Source organism: Megalobrama amblycephala, unplaced genomic scaffold (genome assembly GCF_018812025.1).
Source record: "Megalobrama amblycephala isolate DHTTF-2021 unplaced genomic scaffold, ASM1881202v1 scaffold331, whole genome shotgun sequence".
Lineage (NCBI taxonomy): Eukaryota > Metazoa > Chordata > Actinopteri > Cypriniformes > Xenocyprididae > Megalobrama > Megalobrama amblycephala.
In genome coordinates this window covers 30,470-47,863 of record NW_025953344.1, presented here as the reverse complement: position 1 = coordinate 47,863, position 17,394 = coordinate 30,470, and the positions used below count along the sequence as shown (strand labels likewise).

General features: G+C 36.9%; 2 protein-coding genes across 2 annotated transcripts; both read left to right on the top strand.

The window, feature by feature from the left end:
• Positions 1-859: 859 nt before the first annotated feature.
• Positions 860-3,248, top strand: LOC125261138 (microfibril-associated glycoprotein 4-like). The gene is made up of 6 exons (XM_048179743.1): positions 860-936; positions 1,056-1,114; positions 1,187-1,396; positions 1,755-1,851; positions 2,352-2,519; positions 2,741-3,248. Exons 2-6 carry the CDS (start codon positions 1,109-1,111, stop codon positions 2,998-3,000), a joined length of 741 nt encoding a protein of 246 aa, XP_048035700.1. The 5' UTR covers positions 860-936; positions 1,056-1,108; the 3' UTR covers positions 3,001-3,248.
• A 10,589-nt stretch (positions 3,249-13,837) lies between these two features.
• On the top strand, positions 13,838-16,049 carry LOC125261130. The gene is made up of 5 exons (XM_048179725.1): positions 13,838-13,989; positions 14,511-14,837; positions 15,047-15,277; positions 15,372-15,464; positions 15,551-16,049. Exons 1-5 carry the CDS (start codon positions 13,947-13,949, stop codon positions 15,622-15,624), a joined length of 768 nt encoding a protein of 255 aa, XP_048035682.1. The 5' UTR covers positions 13,838-13,946; the 3' UTR covers positions 15,625-16,049.
• Positions 16,050-17,394: the final 1,345 nt, after the last annotated feature.

Sequence of the window (17,394 nt, the reverse complement as noted above, 5' to 3'; positions counted from 1 at the left end):
AACAAAGTTGATGGCATGATGCCACAAACTCTCTGAGGCTGTATCTCTGCAGTGCTTTGGCATATTGACACCAAACTTTGCATGTGTCATTATCACCTCACTCTGACCACACCACATCAATTTCATAACAGCGCCACCTATTGGTCGAAAGTTATAAACCATTAAATCATATTACTAGTGATTGTCTTCTTGATTTTTCAGCCATTTTGCCTAAAATCATCATGTCTTTAATTGTTCATTGTTGCAGTTGGTCTGATGCTCCCAGCGATGCTGACATGACTTATCGTGCCTTCTTTTTGCTTTGCCCCTTGATTGTTGCTTGCAGCTATATTTTTAATTATTACTATTAAGCCCTGTTTATCTAGTTTAGTCTGGTTGAGATTTAAATGTGTTTTACAAGAGAAACCTGCTGACCAAAGAATGGTATGAGAACCAGAGAGTGTAAAATACATGAATACTACACTTATGTAGCACTACCACACAGTACATCGGTTTGATTTGTCACTGCATATTTATTCACCAACATCATGTTAAAGATTTTTGAATGTTTGCATGTCAGAAAGTCATCAGGACCTGGTTGGAACAAACACCTTAAGCCAAGAAAATACAAATTATGATACAAATGATTAAGGATTTTCTTAAATCTTTTGCTTAAGGGGTCTGTTGCAATCGGTTTCTAGATAAATTACTTTCATCACTTTCAGATGAAATAAATGTGTCTTTTGATTCCTCTGAAGATGATAAAGCAGGTTGCCAAAAAAGGGGGCAAAAATAAACAAAAACTTTTATGGCATCTAACCCCTGACTGTCCAATAAAGATTTGAAGGTAAGCTTTAGGGGTTTTTTTTGCAAATACAGAGGAGGATCCTGACAGTCGGAGAGATATTTAAAGACACGTCTCTCGCCTGAACATTCAACAGATTCTCAGTTCATACGGTGAGTTTTATTTCTGGTCATTTTGAAAATGATGCAGGTCTCAGGTATTTTTTTCTTTAATGACAGAATTTATTCATGTTCAACTAAAGGCGATTTTATGTGCCTGAACTGTATTTCAGGAGCAAATCCCACTGCATCCTCTGAGCTGAACCTCTGAAGAAACTTCTCAAACATGATTGTGAGTTTTTGTGTGTAAGAATGTAAGTAAGATTTAGTCAGACATCAAACATCAGTTGTGTGTCTCTCTCAGGTGTTGCTGTGTTTGTCCGCGGTGTTTCCTGTGTTGATGGGGACTGAAGTGGTCAACTCTAATTGCTTTCTTGCCACTGACTGCTCTGATGTTTATTCAAGTGGGAAAAATGACAGTGGTGTGTACACCGTCTCCTCAATAGATGGACCGGTGCAGATCTACTGTGACATGATCCCCAGCGGAGAAAATCACAGCAAAGGCCACTGGATGGTAAGAATTTCAATCTGAGCAAGAGTGTTTTATCTCGAGGCCTTATTTCATTAGCAGCGTGAATGATACCATTTGCATATTTTATAGTAACATATACTCTTATCCAAATTGTCACCTGGTGCTTTTATTTGTGCTGTTTTATTTGACTTATACAGTATCTGAGTATGAAATATTTCCATAAAAGACACATTTGGTGATGCTAGTGGCTCAGAAATGTGCATTTGTTGCTAAAGAAAGCTTGTCAACTTAAAAAATAAAATGCTTTTTTAATGCTTCACACCCTGCACATCTTAATTGATAAAATATGAATGATGTGAAATGATGTATGAAAGCGATGAATGATTTATGAATGTTTTAGGTGATTGTCAAGCGAATGGATGGTGAGGTGAATTTCTTTAGGCCATGGGACAGTTATAAACGGGGTTTTGGTAATAAAGAAGGAGAATACTGGCTGGGTGAGTGTTTTTGTGATGTTTTGGACTAAAAAAAAAAAGCAAAAGACATTTAGGGGCTGTTTACATGACACTGATTTCAACTAAAAATGGAAAACATTTGATGTGTTCTGGCCACTTTGTTATGTGTTTTGTGGGCCTGAAAATGCAAGCTTTTGAAAACTGATTTCAAAGTGCAAGTTTTTGAAAATGACACCATTATTGTCTCCATGTAAACTACAAAAATGTGAATTTATGAAAACGGTGACGTCATGCAAAGTCAAATCACCAAATTACTGGCCTGGCAGCAGAAAAAAGCACCTTTAGTCGTTTCTGCGGATCAGTGTGAACGGGGATTGTTTTGACAACATTGTCGTCTGTAATTTAAAAAACGCAAAGGAAAAACGTTTCCATTTTTAGTACATTGTTGTCATGTAAATGTACCCTTTATCTGGACCATAGTATAAATGCAGATTTATTTGGGCATTAGTTAACCTACCGGTTTCATTTCATGTTTTCAACAGGTTTAGAGTTTATTCACCTGCTGACACACAGGAATCGGTATAAACTGAGAGTAGATCTGGAGGACTTTGATGGGAAGAAGTTTTACGCTGTGTACGAGTCTTTCTCTGTGGACGCCGAGTCTGATGGGTACAAACTGCATGTCAGCGGCTTTGTAAATGGAGGAGCAGGTAAAACAATCTACAAATGTTTAATTTTCCAGTTTTCAAATGAGTGACTAAAATGATTAATCTACACAAACTAGATTATTGTAATGGAGGAAGAGAATGTTTAAACCATGTTTAAACTATTTTTTTTTTTTTTTTAAGTTGTTATTTAAAAAAAAAAAATCAGCTTATTTTATTTGTCTAAATCAAAGTGTCCTTGTAATGAAAGTTTCTCCTTTCTGCAGGTGACTCTTTGACTTACCACAATCAAATGAAGTTCTCCACCTTTGACAAAGACCAAGACAATTGGAAAGATGGCTCCTGTGCTTTAACATTCTCTATGGGAGGGTTTTGGTACAACAATTGTCATCACACAAACCCCACTGGTATGTATTTGTGGGGGAAAGATGATGGCAGTTTGAGTATTGGGGCGAACTGGTACACCTGGACGAAAAACAGGAAATGTCTGAAGGCCATCACCTGGAAGATCACACGTGTGATGTAGACCAGGGGTTACAAATGCTTCGCCTGCAGCTTGTGCACATATATCCACAACTATTATGCATTCATGTGGATCTTTCTTAAAATATAGTGATCAGCATGTCCCATCAGCTTTCAGTGAGGGACAATTGCACATAAAATAATAATTTGACACCATTGTCCTTTTAAATAAAAATGTGTTGAAATTGGGTTCATGACTTCAAGCTTTTCTACATGCTTTGATTTTTGAAGCAATAAACGTTTATGTTTAAAGCTGTGTTTTTTGTTGTTTTTGTTTGCTTTAAGTATTTACCAAGCAATACTCATGTAGGTTTTATAAAGGTCAATTTAAGACTTGGTTAAGACCAATTAAATAAAACCAAATTGAAGGGAACACAGTATGTCAATGTGTTCTCTATTTAATCGAGCAGAAAATGAGTTGTATTAACAACAGTTTAAAAATGCAACTTAATGCAGCTCTCCATTATGTTTTAATTCATTTAACAAAATAGTTACAATATGGAAATAATGTCTACTGCAAAAGTGCTGTTCTTCCTCAGTATTTTTGTCTTGTTTTCCAGTAAAAATGTCTAAAATTTAAATCAAGATATTTTGAAAAGCAAAAATGACATAAAATAACGTTTCGGTTACGTATGTAACCCTCGTTCCCTGACTTACAAATTGGGGATCACCTTCAAATGTAAACGTAATGAACCAATGCACATTGGCATGCATTTTTATTTGCATCTTGCACTCTGCCCCACAGCACACGTATAAATGCTGTAGGAACTGTGGACGAACCAGACCAATGAATCATTCAGATGATTCTTTCAAAACATATTTCTAATTTAGAATCAAGGTTCCGGCTCCGGCCCGTCTGCAGATAAAGCCAGGCTGATTACTTTTACGACACATGCTTCCTGATAGCAGAAGCGACGTACCAAAGGGTCACCCAAGAAGACAAAGTTTCTTTGATCATCAGAGCAAAGAAACAGAGAGACAATCCAGACCCTTTTGTTTCCTTACTTCACAGGAAAGCCAAAGAGACTGTTGAACAAATAAAACTGCTTCAAAATTGTTCCAACAATTTTAACGGACTTATCAAACATCTTTTAACTACATACATTTTGCATTATGTGTCCACAAGTACTACCTGTAAACAGTTAGGCTTTAGAACACTCACAATTCATGTAAATGTATTAACTCTTGACTGAATGACTGAAAGTATGCCTTATTTGGACTTAATTTGATTCTTTCCCCCTTTCCTATAGCCTGACTTGAATGAAATCTGTTTAAAATGTATTGTATTCCATTTAATAGAAATTATGTTAAAATGGCACTCTCTGCTGAAGCAGAAACAGGATGTGACACTTATGTTTTATTGGGGGCAGAGGAAGGCCCTCTTGAAACAGGACCATGTCTGATTGGCCAGGACTCCTCAGAGGTGTGACAAACAACTAAGTTTAAATGATCATATTGCAAGATAGTGATTGGGGGGAGTTGGTTAGTTCTGGTCAAGGAAAACAGAGCAACAGAAGAAAGAACCGGTCAGCCATGACCAGAGTACCAAGAACAATGGAGTAACAAGAAGAACAGACAAGCCGCTCATTTCAAGCCATCCAACTTCCACTCATTTTTCTTTTCTTTCTTTAATTTTCTTTTCCGTTGAAAGTCTCGTGTTCTAAGTTTCGCACAAAGTTCAACCAACGACTTCTGCCGCTTCAACTTTAACTCCAGCGACAAAGAGACTTCCCTTTAGTTTTTCAGCAAGCTCAAACGTGATTGGGTTCTACCGAACACAACATGGACCTTGAATATCCTGCGACAACTCATCGACTTGGAAAACTCTTCTCTACACGCCAACGAGGGATATTCACCTTCAAAGTCGACGCAAGCAAGTACCTCCACATTAAAACTGAACTGGTGCATTTAATGATTCATGGTTCGTTCAGGTCAGATCTTCTGAAAAGCATAACTTTGCTAGGAATTCATCATATCACTCTCTCTCTCTCTCTCTCTCTCTCCTAAACTCTTTCTCTCTCACTTCCTGTCTTACTGCAACGTGTATGAATGAATGTATGTATGTGTGTGTTCGTGGTAGATTAGCTTGTGTTAGAATAAATAAAGTCTTTTATAGATTTTAAAAGAAAGTGTCTTGTATTATGTGCTTCTATGATTTAATGTCTTAAACTGTGATCAAGCTACCTGCTTTAATCAGGGTTTTCCCAATTGTTGGATATTTATATCCGTTACAAGAGCTTATTACGGCTCTTGTAACTATAAATGAACCAACTTCTCCTTCTGTAACAGCTGACTCACTGAAAGATGTTTAAGGTAGGCTTACCATCACTAAAAGTTGAAGCACAATGCTGACTCTTGCCTAAAAGTTTACGTGTAATAAATTCTACGTTGAATCAAATAAAATATTTATTTCTAAAGCTATCTTATGTCTCTTTGATGCTTTTCTTATTTAACACAATAATGACTTCATCTTTTGGGGGTAATTTCTCAGCCAAATTTGATGCACAATTAATTTGAGATTAATTAGATTAATTCATTGGCACATCATGCAATTAATTAGTTATATAATTTTCATCACTTAACAGCCCTAATAAAGTCATGTGAAAAAGAAAGGACACCCATCTGAATTCTACGGTTTTAAGTGTCAAATCATCTGGTCTTAAAATGCCCTCAGATGAACAACAACACATGACATATTACACCGTGTCATTATTTATTCAACAAAAATAAAGCCAAAATGGAGAAGCCATGTGTGACAAACTAAGTACACTTTAAGATTCAATTGCTTGTAGAACCATCTTTAGCAGCAATAAGCTAAAGTAATCATTTTCTGTGTGACTTTATTAGTCTCTCACGTCATTCTGGAGGAATTTTGGCCCATTCTTCTTTACAACGTTGCTTCAGTTCATTGAGGTTTGTGGGCATCTGTTTATGCACAGCTCTCTTATGGTCCCGTCGTAACACTTCAATCAGGTAAGGTCTGGACTTTGACTGGACCAGTGCAACACCTTGATTCTTTTCTTTTTCAGCCATTCTGTTGTAGATTTTCTGGTGTTCTTCAGATCATTGTCCTGTTGCATGGCCTAATTTCAGCCAGGCTTTAGCTGTCGGACAGACGGTTTCACATTTGACCCTAGAATACTTTGGTATACAGAGGAGTTCATGGTTGACTCAGTGACAAGCCCAAATCATCACCCCTCCACCAGCGTGATGGACAGTTGATATGAGGTGTTTGTTCTGATATGCTGGGTTTGGTTTTCTGTGCATCACGGCCAAACATCTCCACTTTGGTCTTGTTGTCCAAAGGACAATATTCCAAAAGTCTTGTGGTTTGTTCAGATGCAACTTTGCAACAAGTCCAGCTTTTTTTTTTAGAAAGAAGAAAAGCTTCCTTCTGGCAAGCCGTCCAAACATACCATACTTGTCCCAACTTTTTTCTAATTGTACTGTCATGAACTTTAACATTTAACATGTTATCTCATAATTTGGCAGCAGGTTTATTAGGCTGCTGTCACTTTAAGCCCTGACGCACGGATCCATTATACTGTTACACATACGTTTGGTTTCTCAACTGTTCACGTTTGCTTCAAACATAACTGACTGTGTTTACATGAATACTCACCAAGACCAGCATTTGGTGTGTGTTTGACTGTTTAAGTGCAATAAGCAGCTAAAAAGAACTCAATTTAGCACTGAGAGGTGGCTTTATGTGGCACACTTTGGAGAACAAAATCTGAGAAATTAGTAAAATTATGTGCAATACACACAATCCCATACCGAAATTCAAGCCCTGCAAGACTAACAGTATTCATCCGGAGCGAATGAAATGAGGCGGGTGTGTCAACTCGCTGTGGGAGAGATGAGAGAAAGAGAAATAGTAGCTAGTATCATGTATCGATTCTGCAGAATATGAATATTGGAAGAGTTTCAGATATTTCAGTATCGATATGTATAGAAAAATCTATATTCTTAACAACACTACATTGCACTTAGTTTATTATTTCAGATGCCTTTTAAAAAACTACATCTGAAAAATGTATATATGAAATACACCCGCATTTGGCAGGTTGGTGGGTGTTAATGTCAAGCCCTGCATACAACAACAATTAAAATGCAGCACAGTGGAACACAAAAAAATACAGCCTTAAAGGGATACTCCATCCTTTACAACCTCATGCCATCCCATATGTATGACTTTCTTTCTGCAGATGAACACAAATAAAGTGTTTTTGTTGTTTGTTTGTTTTTAATCCATCTCTTTGTATATTAGAATTGGCTCAATACCACAGTTTTGGCTCAAAAAGCAATCAAGTCCACCAAAATATAAATTTTACTTAAATTCTCATCAATGATTTTATTTGCACTCAATCTTGTGCATTCAGCCAAGTTACTACATAGACAGCTAATGGCTATATCAGAACAGACAGATATAATGATTTTTAGGGGGAAAAGCAACTTTGTTACCTCAATATGCTTCCTCAGATTTGATGGCGAACTCTTGAAACCAGAAATTTCACTGATGAAAGTTATAACTGAAGCTCAAAAACAAACATAATTGGTTTTCGCACATCAAGCGCGCACATTTGAGCTTCAGTTTACCATATTTATTGAGAAGAGAATAAAATGCAAAAATGCTTTTTCAAGAGTAAAAAGTCCTGTTTTTTCCTTCTGAAATTTAATTAAGTACAAGTTGTCAGTTTAAATTGTCCTTGAGTACAGTACAGATCCCCCAACATAATACTTAAGTACAGTATTTTACACCCCTGCTAACAAGTTTATATTTTATTTATATAACGGTTCCAAAATCGACTGACAGTAAATAGAATGATGCACATTTTCTGTTTTCAGATTTAGATGACTTTTTGAGTAAAAAAAAAAAAAAATCTAATTTTAATTATTACTATATATATATTATAAAATAAATGAGTAAATTTTCTTTTGTCAGTTAATTGCTAAAGTTTTATAGGCATTGAGCAGGTTGCAAAAAACCCAAAATGAACCAATTTCTCCTTCTGTGATAACTGAACCATGACTCACTGTGATTTTCAAGATTGGTTTACCATCGTTAGATCGCTGGCATGATGAACAACACGACTCTGACAATGAATTGCCTTTTTCATAACAGATGTTTTGAAATTCTTCAAACGTCTTGAAATGTTGAAATTCTGGATCAAATGTCCCTCCAATGCCTTGCTTTATGATTTATTTATACAGTACTAGAACTTCAGTGTGAATATTTATTATATGATGCAAATGCTGTAGTTTTTTTTTTTTTTTTTTTGTATTTGACAGCATAAAATAATCCCCCAAACAGCTGTCAATATAAAACAAAAAAACAAAAAAACAAAACAAAAAAAAAAAACAACAAAACAAAAAATAAATTATATATAAAGTGTTTTTTAATCATTGTATATAAAAAACTACATTGACAAACTTTGCATTCATTCTCAAAATGAGTTCTTTGCGAATAAACAAAGTTTCTTGGCGGGACACAAAACATTAAGAACATTAAACCGTTAAAATATTTAATTTTTCTCCCATTTCACATTTTTTTCCCCATCACCATGTCTCTTTAGGCCTCTGTAGGGGTCTGATTGTTTAAAGGAAATTGAAAATGGAAGGGGACGTTTGTTGTTTTCTTTCTCTTCAAATAAAACACGTAAAGTGACCCACATTGACTCTACCTGTTGTTCTTTACTAGCATCTACATTGTAAATGTGACCCCATTTGGAGCACTGCTAATCTGGATTTGATTATCTGAAAAAAGTGTGGATCTGGATCAGGGTGATCCAATCCTATTTTGCTTTGAAAAAACAGCACAAAAGTAAGATGGATTGGGATTTCCAAATACAGATCATTCTGATCCAGATTCAACTTTTTGAACAACTGGGCCCAGCACAATTTATTAATGCTCTTTCATATATATATATATATATTTTTTTTATTATATTATCCTGTTATTATTATTACTATTTTTTTTTTTTTTTTTAATGCACTTTTACCTATGAATTCATTTTATTATTTAATTCCGTTTTATATTTATTTGTCAATTACTCAGTTTTTATATTGCTCAGGTGGAAGGCCTAGACTGGAAAAAGGAGCTCCGCAGATATGTGGCCACCTACAGAGCTATTGAACATAACACTGCGGGGAAGAGTCCTGCTGAATTGCTTTTCAAGAGGAAAATCAGGGGGAAACTGCCTGATTTTACCATGGCGCAAAATGATCAGGAAGTAAGGGATTCATGATGCTGAGCAAAAAGGTAAAGCTAAACTTTATGCAGACCACCGCCGTGGGGCAAAGCACTCACAGCTGGATGTGGGAGATCAGGTTCTGGTGAGACAAGAAAAGATAGACAAACTGACGACTGCATTCAGCCAAGTTCCATACACCATCATGTCCAGAAAGGGAAATTCCGTGACCATTGAAGATTCGAGGGGAGCACAATACAAAAGGAACACAACATTCGTGAAGAAATTCTTCAGCGAGAATGCAAAAGACAATCCTGTTGAAATGGAAAACCAAGCAGAGTCAGAACCTGTCAAATCAGAGACAGAGAAAACTGGGCAAATGACTTCTAACAAAATGCATACCCAGAGTACGCCACTAGGTGGTGTAGTGACTCCACGTGAGAGACCACAGAGACTAATCAAACTGCCAGAGAAATTTAAAGACTTTATTATTGAGTGATCCTGTTGAGGAAATAACACGTACTCAGTTGTAATGCATACATATTTTCAATTGTGTTCATGTTATGTACATTAAGGGTACATTTAAAACATGTTTGAAATTAATATGTCCTCAATTTAAAAGAGATATGTAAAAGGAAGTTTACCATTGAAAAAAAAGAGATTTATGTTTTAAGATTTGCATTTTGATGTCATATTGTTTATGACAGTTGAATAAGTTTACAATGTTTTCTATGTAATTTCCAAGGATATTATTAATTCCAAGCAAAGGGGAGATGTCGTGTATCACGTGTAATGCGTGTGGTGTCATGACGTTGTGAATGGGTATGAGTAAAGACAACAAGTTGAGCTCACCATCAGTCTGTCTCCATTCTGATTTAATTTGATGTCTTTAGCTGGTATAAGCAAAGATATAACACTCAATATAAAAGCTATTTTAGGCTGGCCAGTGTAGTTGTAACCATCTCTTAGCTCTGTATCAGAGAAAAATTTGGTCTTATTTGCACTTTGAATATTGAGAGAGTGCAATTATGGTTGCTCTTATTGTAAAGTGTTACCATAAAAATGAATAACAGTTTTCTCTTAATCTTATTAAGCACAAACAATAAGGTTTCATTTGTTAACATTAGTTTATGCACTGTGAACTATCATGAACTAACAATCAATGACTATTTTTATTAACTAACATTAACATGTTAGATTAATAAATACTGTAGCAAAGATATTGCTCATTGTTAGTTGATGTTGGTTAATACATTAATGTTAATAAATGAGACCTTATTGTAAAGTGTTACCATTTTCATTTATACTGTTTGATGCGAAAACTTGAGAAATCCAGCTGTGATGACATTGAAGAAAAATTATTTATTCATTACAATTAAATTTAGCCTCACATGCAAACTTTAATCGATAATGAAAATATTTAATAAAACCAAAAGGTAACATAACAATCATAAAGAAGTAGTCAATAGTTAATAATAAATTTAGAGTATTGTAAAATCAGAGTATTGTATCTAATAGATGAAGATCAGAATATACAGTAGGAAGATCAGTTTCTCCAGCACCGCCCTGACACTCAGCCAGGACTTCCAGAAAACGCAAGCCTGATCCTCTGATTCATAAAACAGGACTGCTCGCACCCTGATATTTCTGGATATAAACACTTCAGTCTCTCACTCATTTTCCTGTCATCATCATCTTAAAGTGTGTATTATGCACAGTATTATTGTGCTGTTGCAACATAAATGCAAAGACTGATAGTTGTGTACAGTGTGGTGTTGGAAATTATGTCTTTATTATGTTTAATCAATCAGGATTAGTTCTAACATAGACGTGGGATGTGATGCCATATGAGATTAACATGCTATATATTTTTAAAACGTATTAAACTCACGACAATATTATGTATTTCACGACTTTATATCCCCCATTATTTATTTATTTTTTTAATGAATAAATTATATAAATAATGTTCGTTGTACGTAATATGATCGGGGAAATTGTTGAATGAGTAGCTGCGTAGCCTTTAGGCTACTGTATGACAGCTGGTAATAAATCCACCTGCCGGTAAATTCGAGCAACGTTCGAGTGGCCGTATAAGCTACAAACAAGTAGAAAATAATTTATTTGTAGATTATACAACATCAACTTGGAAAACAGACAAAACAGAAAAGGTAAGAAGTGATATTTGAGAAAAGAGCATATCAATCTAATAGCCGTAGATGCATAGCGGAACTAACTTTACCCCGCCTCACGTGATTCCGATTCTTGTGAAAAAGGTCTATTGTCACGCGCATTTCGTCAGTAAAGCCGGTTCCCTGATTACCGCTAAATCGCCATCACCTGCTTTCAAATGGAGCGGCATTTAATAGACAGAGCCGTAGATCACTGATAAGCTACGCAATATTGCGTTCATTATCGCAGATTAATCGGCTTTGTAATGCAGTATGTGGTCTGGCATTGTCATGTTGGAAAATGCAAGGTCTTCCCTGAAAGAGACGATGTCTGGATGGGAGCATATTTTGTTCTAGAACTTGGATATACCTTTCAGCATTGATGGTGCCTTTCCAGATGTGTAAGCTGCCCATGCCACACGCACTCATGCAACCCCATACCATCAGAGATGCAGGCTTCTGAACTGAGCGCTGATAACAACTTGGGCTGTCCTTGTCCTCTTTAGTCCGGATGACATGACGTCCCAGTTTTCCAAAAAGAACTTCAAATTTTGATTCGTCTGACCACAGAACAGTTTTCCACTTTGCCACAGTCCATTTTAAATGAGCCTTGGCCCAGAGAAAACGCCTGTGCTTCTGGATCATGTTTAGATATGGCTTCTTTTTTGACCTATAGAGTTTTAGCCAGCAGCGGCGAATGGAACGGTGGATTGTGTTCACGGACAATGTTTTCTGGAAGTATTCCTGAGCCCATGTTGTGATTTCCATTACAGTAGCATTCCTGTATGTGATGCAGTGCCGTCTAAGGGCTCGAAGATCACGGGCATCCAGTATGGTTTTCCGGCCTTGACCCTTGCGCACAGAGATTGTTCCAGATTCTCTGAATCTTTGGATGATATTATGCTCTGTAGATGATGATAACTTCAAACTCTTTGCAATTTTTCTCTGAGAAACTCCTTTCTGATATTGCTCCACTATTTTTGGCCGCAGCATTGGGGGAATTGGTGATCCTCTGCCCATCTTGTCTTCTGAGAGACACTGCCACTCTGAGAGGCTCTTTTTATACCCAATCATGTTGCCAATTGACCTAATAAGTTGCAAATTGGTCCTCCAGCTGTTCCTTATATGTACATTTAACGTTTCCGGCCTCTTATTGCTACCTGTCCCAACTTTTTTGGAATGTGTAGCTCTCATGAAATCCAAAATGAGCCAATATTTGGCATGACATTTCAAAATGTCTCACTTTCAACATTTGATATGTTATCTATATTCTATTGTGAATAAAATATAAATTTATGAGATTTGTAAATTATTACATTCCTTTTTTATTCACAATTTGTACAGTGTCCCAGCTTTTTTGGAATCGGGTTTGTAACCCTAAAGCCCTTTTGTAATTTTCACACAATAGTGCAAGGATGCAAGAAAAGCATTTTTTTTTTTTTTTCTCTGGAACAGTAGTTCTGAAAGTGATTCCAATGATGTTGTTTATCTATCATACATATGTATTAAACCACCATCATGTTAAGATGTTAATTTGTTTCTGTGTCGAACTGTGGTTTATGTGGAGAAAAAGGTTTAGAGAGATACAGATGAAGCTATTTTAAAGGGACAGTTCACCCAAAAATGAAAAATCTGTCAACACATATACACACCCTCAAGTTGTTCCAAACCTGTATGAATTTCTTTCTGATGAACACAAAGGAAGATAATTTGAAGAATGAAGAACACTTGTGGGGCACCACTGACTTCCATAGTATTTTTTTCCATATGGAAGTCATGTGCCACAAAACTATTTCTGACTATTTTTTTCTGCCTGATAAAACCCTTATTTATTAATATGACAACAGATTGATAAGTGTGCTGATGGAGACCTCGTGTGGTGAACTCAAGTAATGAGTGTCATTTCAGCAGTACAAACTGAGCTTCTTTATCAGGGAAAATATTTTAATACACACATGCAACAATAAAAAGAAGGCTTTAAAACTGATATTATAAATATCCTTTATAGGCTTATTTTATTTAGCTGTTTGTTTTAATATTTGACTTGCAGCACTGGTTATTGTGTCATTTGTCCCTCATATTTCAGTTTCAGTTGTTTAATGTGAGGAATATTCCTCATTTGTGTCTGTAGAAAAACATCTTAGATAAACTTCTGATGGTAAATTTTCCATTGTCAGTGAAGGTAACAGGATCATCATTATGATTGTTTTTATACTTAGCACAACCAAACCACGGTCGATGCTTGTCAAGTGTTAATTTTGGATCCTGTGGTTATAAAAAAAATAACCAATGGGTGACAAAAACTGCTTGTTAACATGATAATGTCTTCATTAAAATGAAAAACTCCAGAAGCAATAGTCGATGGAAAACCCACAGCAGGACAGAAAATATACGATTGTGTTAGTTATGTTGTGTCCTTGTGCTTGAACTTCTCCAGTAAATGATGTGAACTTCCTCTTCTCTCACAAGTGTGCAGTAGTCTGAATATATCGTGAGCACAGATGAGTGTCAGCAGATCTTGATTGTGTGACTGAAGCAGCATCTTCTCTCTTCTGCTGGATTATTGGGCTCTTCTGGACTCTAGAGAAATGAAGCTCATCTTTGGACTGATGCTGCTGAAAACTGCTGCATGTGAGTCGACTTTCAGATCAAACTCATCTAATGATGAAGCTCTGACAATAAAAACACTGTAATATTTCATTAAGAGTTTCCAAAAAACATCTGCAGGATCTAGACATGGTGTTTTCTGGTCTTAACAGTGTGTATTAGTGAAGTTTTATGATACGTCAGATGTCAGTGTTTAAGTCTCATTAACAGTCACAGTCTGTGTTAAAGACCCATGAAATCAAAATTATAGTTTTTATAATTATATTCTGCATATGGTCTTCATGGACAAAGTATAACAGGTGTTTTTGTACCTCCATACCAGAAAATTCAAATATCATTCTCTGATTGATTAAAACTTGTTACTTTACCTTTTAATGAGTCTGAAAACTAAGCTAACATTTTATTTTAAGAAATTTACCCGCAATTCTATTTATGTTTTCACACCTCATCACATGGTTCGGCTGCTTTTCCTGTCTTATAGCTCTCTTTCTCTCTCTCTGTCTCTGTGTGTGTGTGTGTGTGTGTGTGTGTGTTTTGTTCTTCAGGTCTGGAGTTTAACTGCAGTTTTAATCATTCAGATCCCTGTTACGCAGCTCTGGGACACAAACTCAATCTGCTGATGGTGGACACTAGTAGATATGACCTGAAGATACTAAAGATAATAAACTTCAACTCAGATGATCCAGTTTGTAGAGTAAAGAATGATATGATGAAGGACTGTGATCTTTTTAATAACAGACCTGAAGTGACAATCATTAATGGGATTCTGATAATAAACGGTGTGATCAGAGCAGATTCAGGGACTTACAGATTATATCTCGAAGACTCATACGGCACAGAAACATCTAGAGATCTTCAAGTGATTGCTGAAGGTACAGTAACTCTCTCATCAGACTCATTACAATCTCATGTTCTCCAAAGATCTCACTCTCATGCAAATCAATCAGATGAATCTCTGTGAAGGTTTTTATTCATGTAACACACAGTAAACACACTACATACTCCAGGAATATATGAGTAGTGTGGAAGGATGGAATTCTGCTGTGTTTGTCATGTGACTTTCATGTGTCCCTCCCTCCAGCTCCTATTGGCTCAGTGGAAGTGTCAATCATCTGCTCCTCCAGTGGGGTGATGAGGGCGTCCTGCTCCTCTGATGGAGATCTGTTCCTCTTCAGCTGGACTCTGAATGGAGATCCACTGATGGATGGAAACATCATTGAACTGGATGAGGGAACTGATGGAAACATCAGCTGCAGCGTGAAGAACCACGTCAGTCACCGACAGAAGACTGTTAGTGTAAAACACTGTCCTGGTGAGATGATTACTGTTCATCTATTGATATAATCAACTCATATAGATTAACTGATTGATTGATTGATTGATTGGTGTGTCTGTGGTGTTTTCAGTGTCTGTGGTGTTTGTTCTGGTCTGGTGTTTTCAGATGATGTTTCTGTTGGGTCTGTTAGGAGGTTTTCACATCTACATGAGACACACGTCAGGTCAGAGACATTTATCATCATCATTATGGATTTGACATGCAAATATTAAGAGTGTGAAGATGATGATAAGAATCTGATGCTTTTAGGAAAGAAGCAGGAAGATCAACAAGTGAGAATGAGCAGATTTAGAGAAGGACATGAACACACAGCAGAAGATTGATGAGAGCAGCAGTAGATCTCATCACATCTATGAGAAATCACTTCAGAACGGCCAAGACTTTCACATCCATCCAACATTTATTTTACACATCTGGAGTCATTCGGTCTTTTACTTTAGTCTGTTGGCTTTGGTTGATTTCATTTACAGTGTCTGTTTAGATGTTTAACTGTTCAAAACTGTTCCCAAAGATTGGTTTTGAGTAATTTGCCACATTCATGCATTTTTCTTCACAAGATCTTTGTCATTATAACAGAACCACCCTGAGCGAGTTCACAGCAAGTTTACAGTCCGCCATTCACTGATGAGAACGTCTCCCAAGCGTTTTAGGTGTTCTGTAGCTGGATGGATTAATCCACAAAACTCTCTCCATTTACTCCCTAAATCTGAGCCTCTGAAGATGTGGTGAATTAATTTTTGTTTTCGAAGAAAATGCTCCCTCAAGTCTACTGAAATTCGTTTATGTCTGCGCGAATCATTTCACACCAGACTTTGTGAACGAATGTCAATACAAAGGGACAATATAAAACTGTGCTAAAAATGTGTTACTGTAATGATGGGTCAACAGCGTGAGGATCCATGTGCAGCTTGTTTATTAACAGAAGACAATACAGTACAAACAGGGATAGAGCAGAATCGTAAACGGGGACAGGCTTAGGTCGAGACAGGCGGCAAGTAGGCAGGGTCTTACAACAGGCAGGGATCGTGGCAGGCGGCAAGCAAACAGAGTCCGGGAGGCAGGCAAAGGTCAGGGTCGGCAGCAGAGGTTCACAGAGAATAAACAATCCAATCGGTAACAGGGAAACAGTCCAACAAAGAAACGCTCGGAAATGATCACCTAGGCAAATCAAGACTTCGCGGTGCATGTATGTGTGTGTGTGTGTTATATGGAGTGTGTGTGATGACGTGCAGGTGTGTGCGCAATCAGTCCCAGGAATGAGGGCCTATGGGAAATGTAGTCCAGAATGGGAAGAGTCAATATTCCGGTGACGGCTCCCTCCGGCGGCCGGGATGAAGAGCCGCGGGAACCGTATTCGTTACAGTTACTCAAGGATAGATCAGTTTGTGATCCAGCTTACAGCCTCCAGAGTGATACTGGATACGGCAGTAATGAAGGTGAGAGCACTTTATTACAGTTCATCGGAGTTGATTTACGGATGTAAAGTTTACCAGTTTATTAAGCACCACCCGAAAAGGCATAAGGTCTTTATATATTTGTTCACTGTTAGTTGTAACGAGTGTTTCTGTGTACTTCGCTGTGTATGTTGATGATAATGCAAGGGAGTGCACTGTGTTTTATTAAGCTCTTAAAGTGATTTTCTAGAGTGAAAACAGCTGCTTCATATTTTGTGTGAAGTACAATAAACGTCATAAAACTCATTGGTAAAGTCGAACGGGGTCCAGTACAACTGGCTTGTGCTAATATAGTGGATAAAAACAAGAAGATAATATAAGTTATAACCGTAATTAAACTATACCTGTTCTATCTCAATGCAGCATGTATTCGCAGTTTCTGACATTATAGTGTGTCCTGACTGAATCCTGACACTGGAGAATCAGCTCTTGAAGCTCCGCCGTTTAATATTTGAACTTTTAACCCAAACTGACTGGGTTTCTAGAGAGCAAATGTTTTGTGAAAAAAGTGGAAGACTTAAACACAAAGGCCCGGTTTCACAGACAAGGCTTAGCCTAAGCCAGGATTAGGCCTTAGTTCAATTAGGATATTTAAGTAGCTTTTATAAGCGTACACTAGAAAAAAACATAACTTGTGTG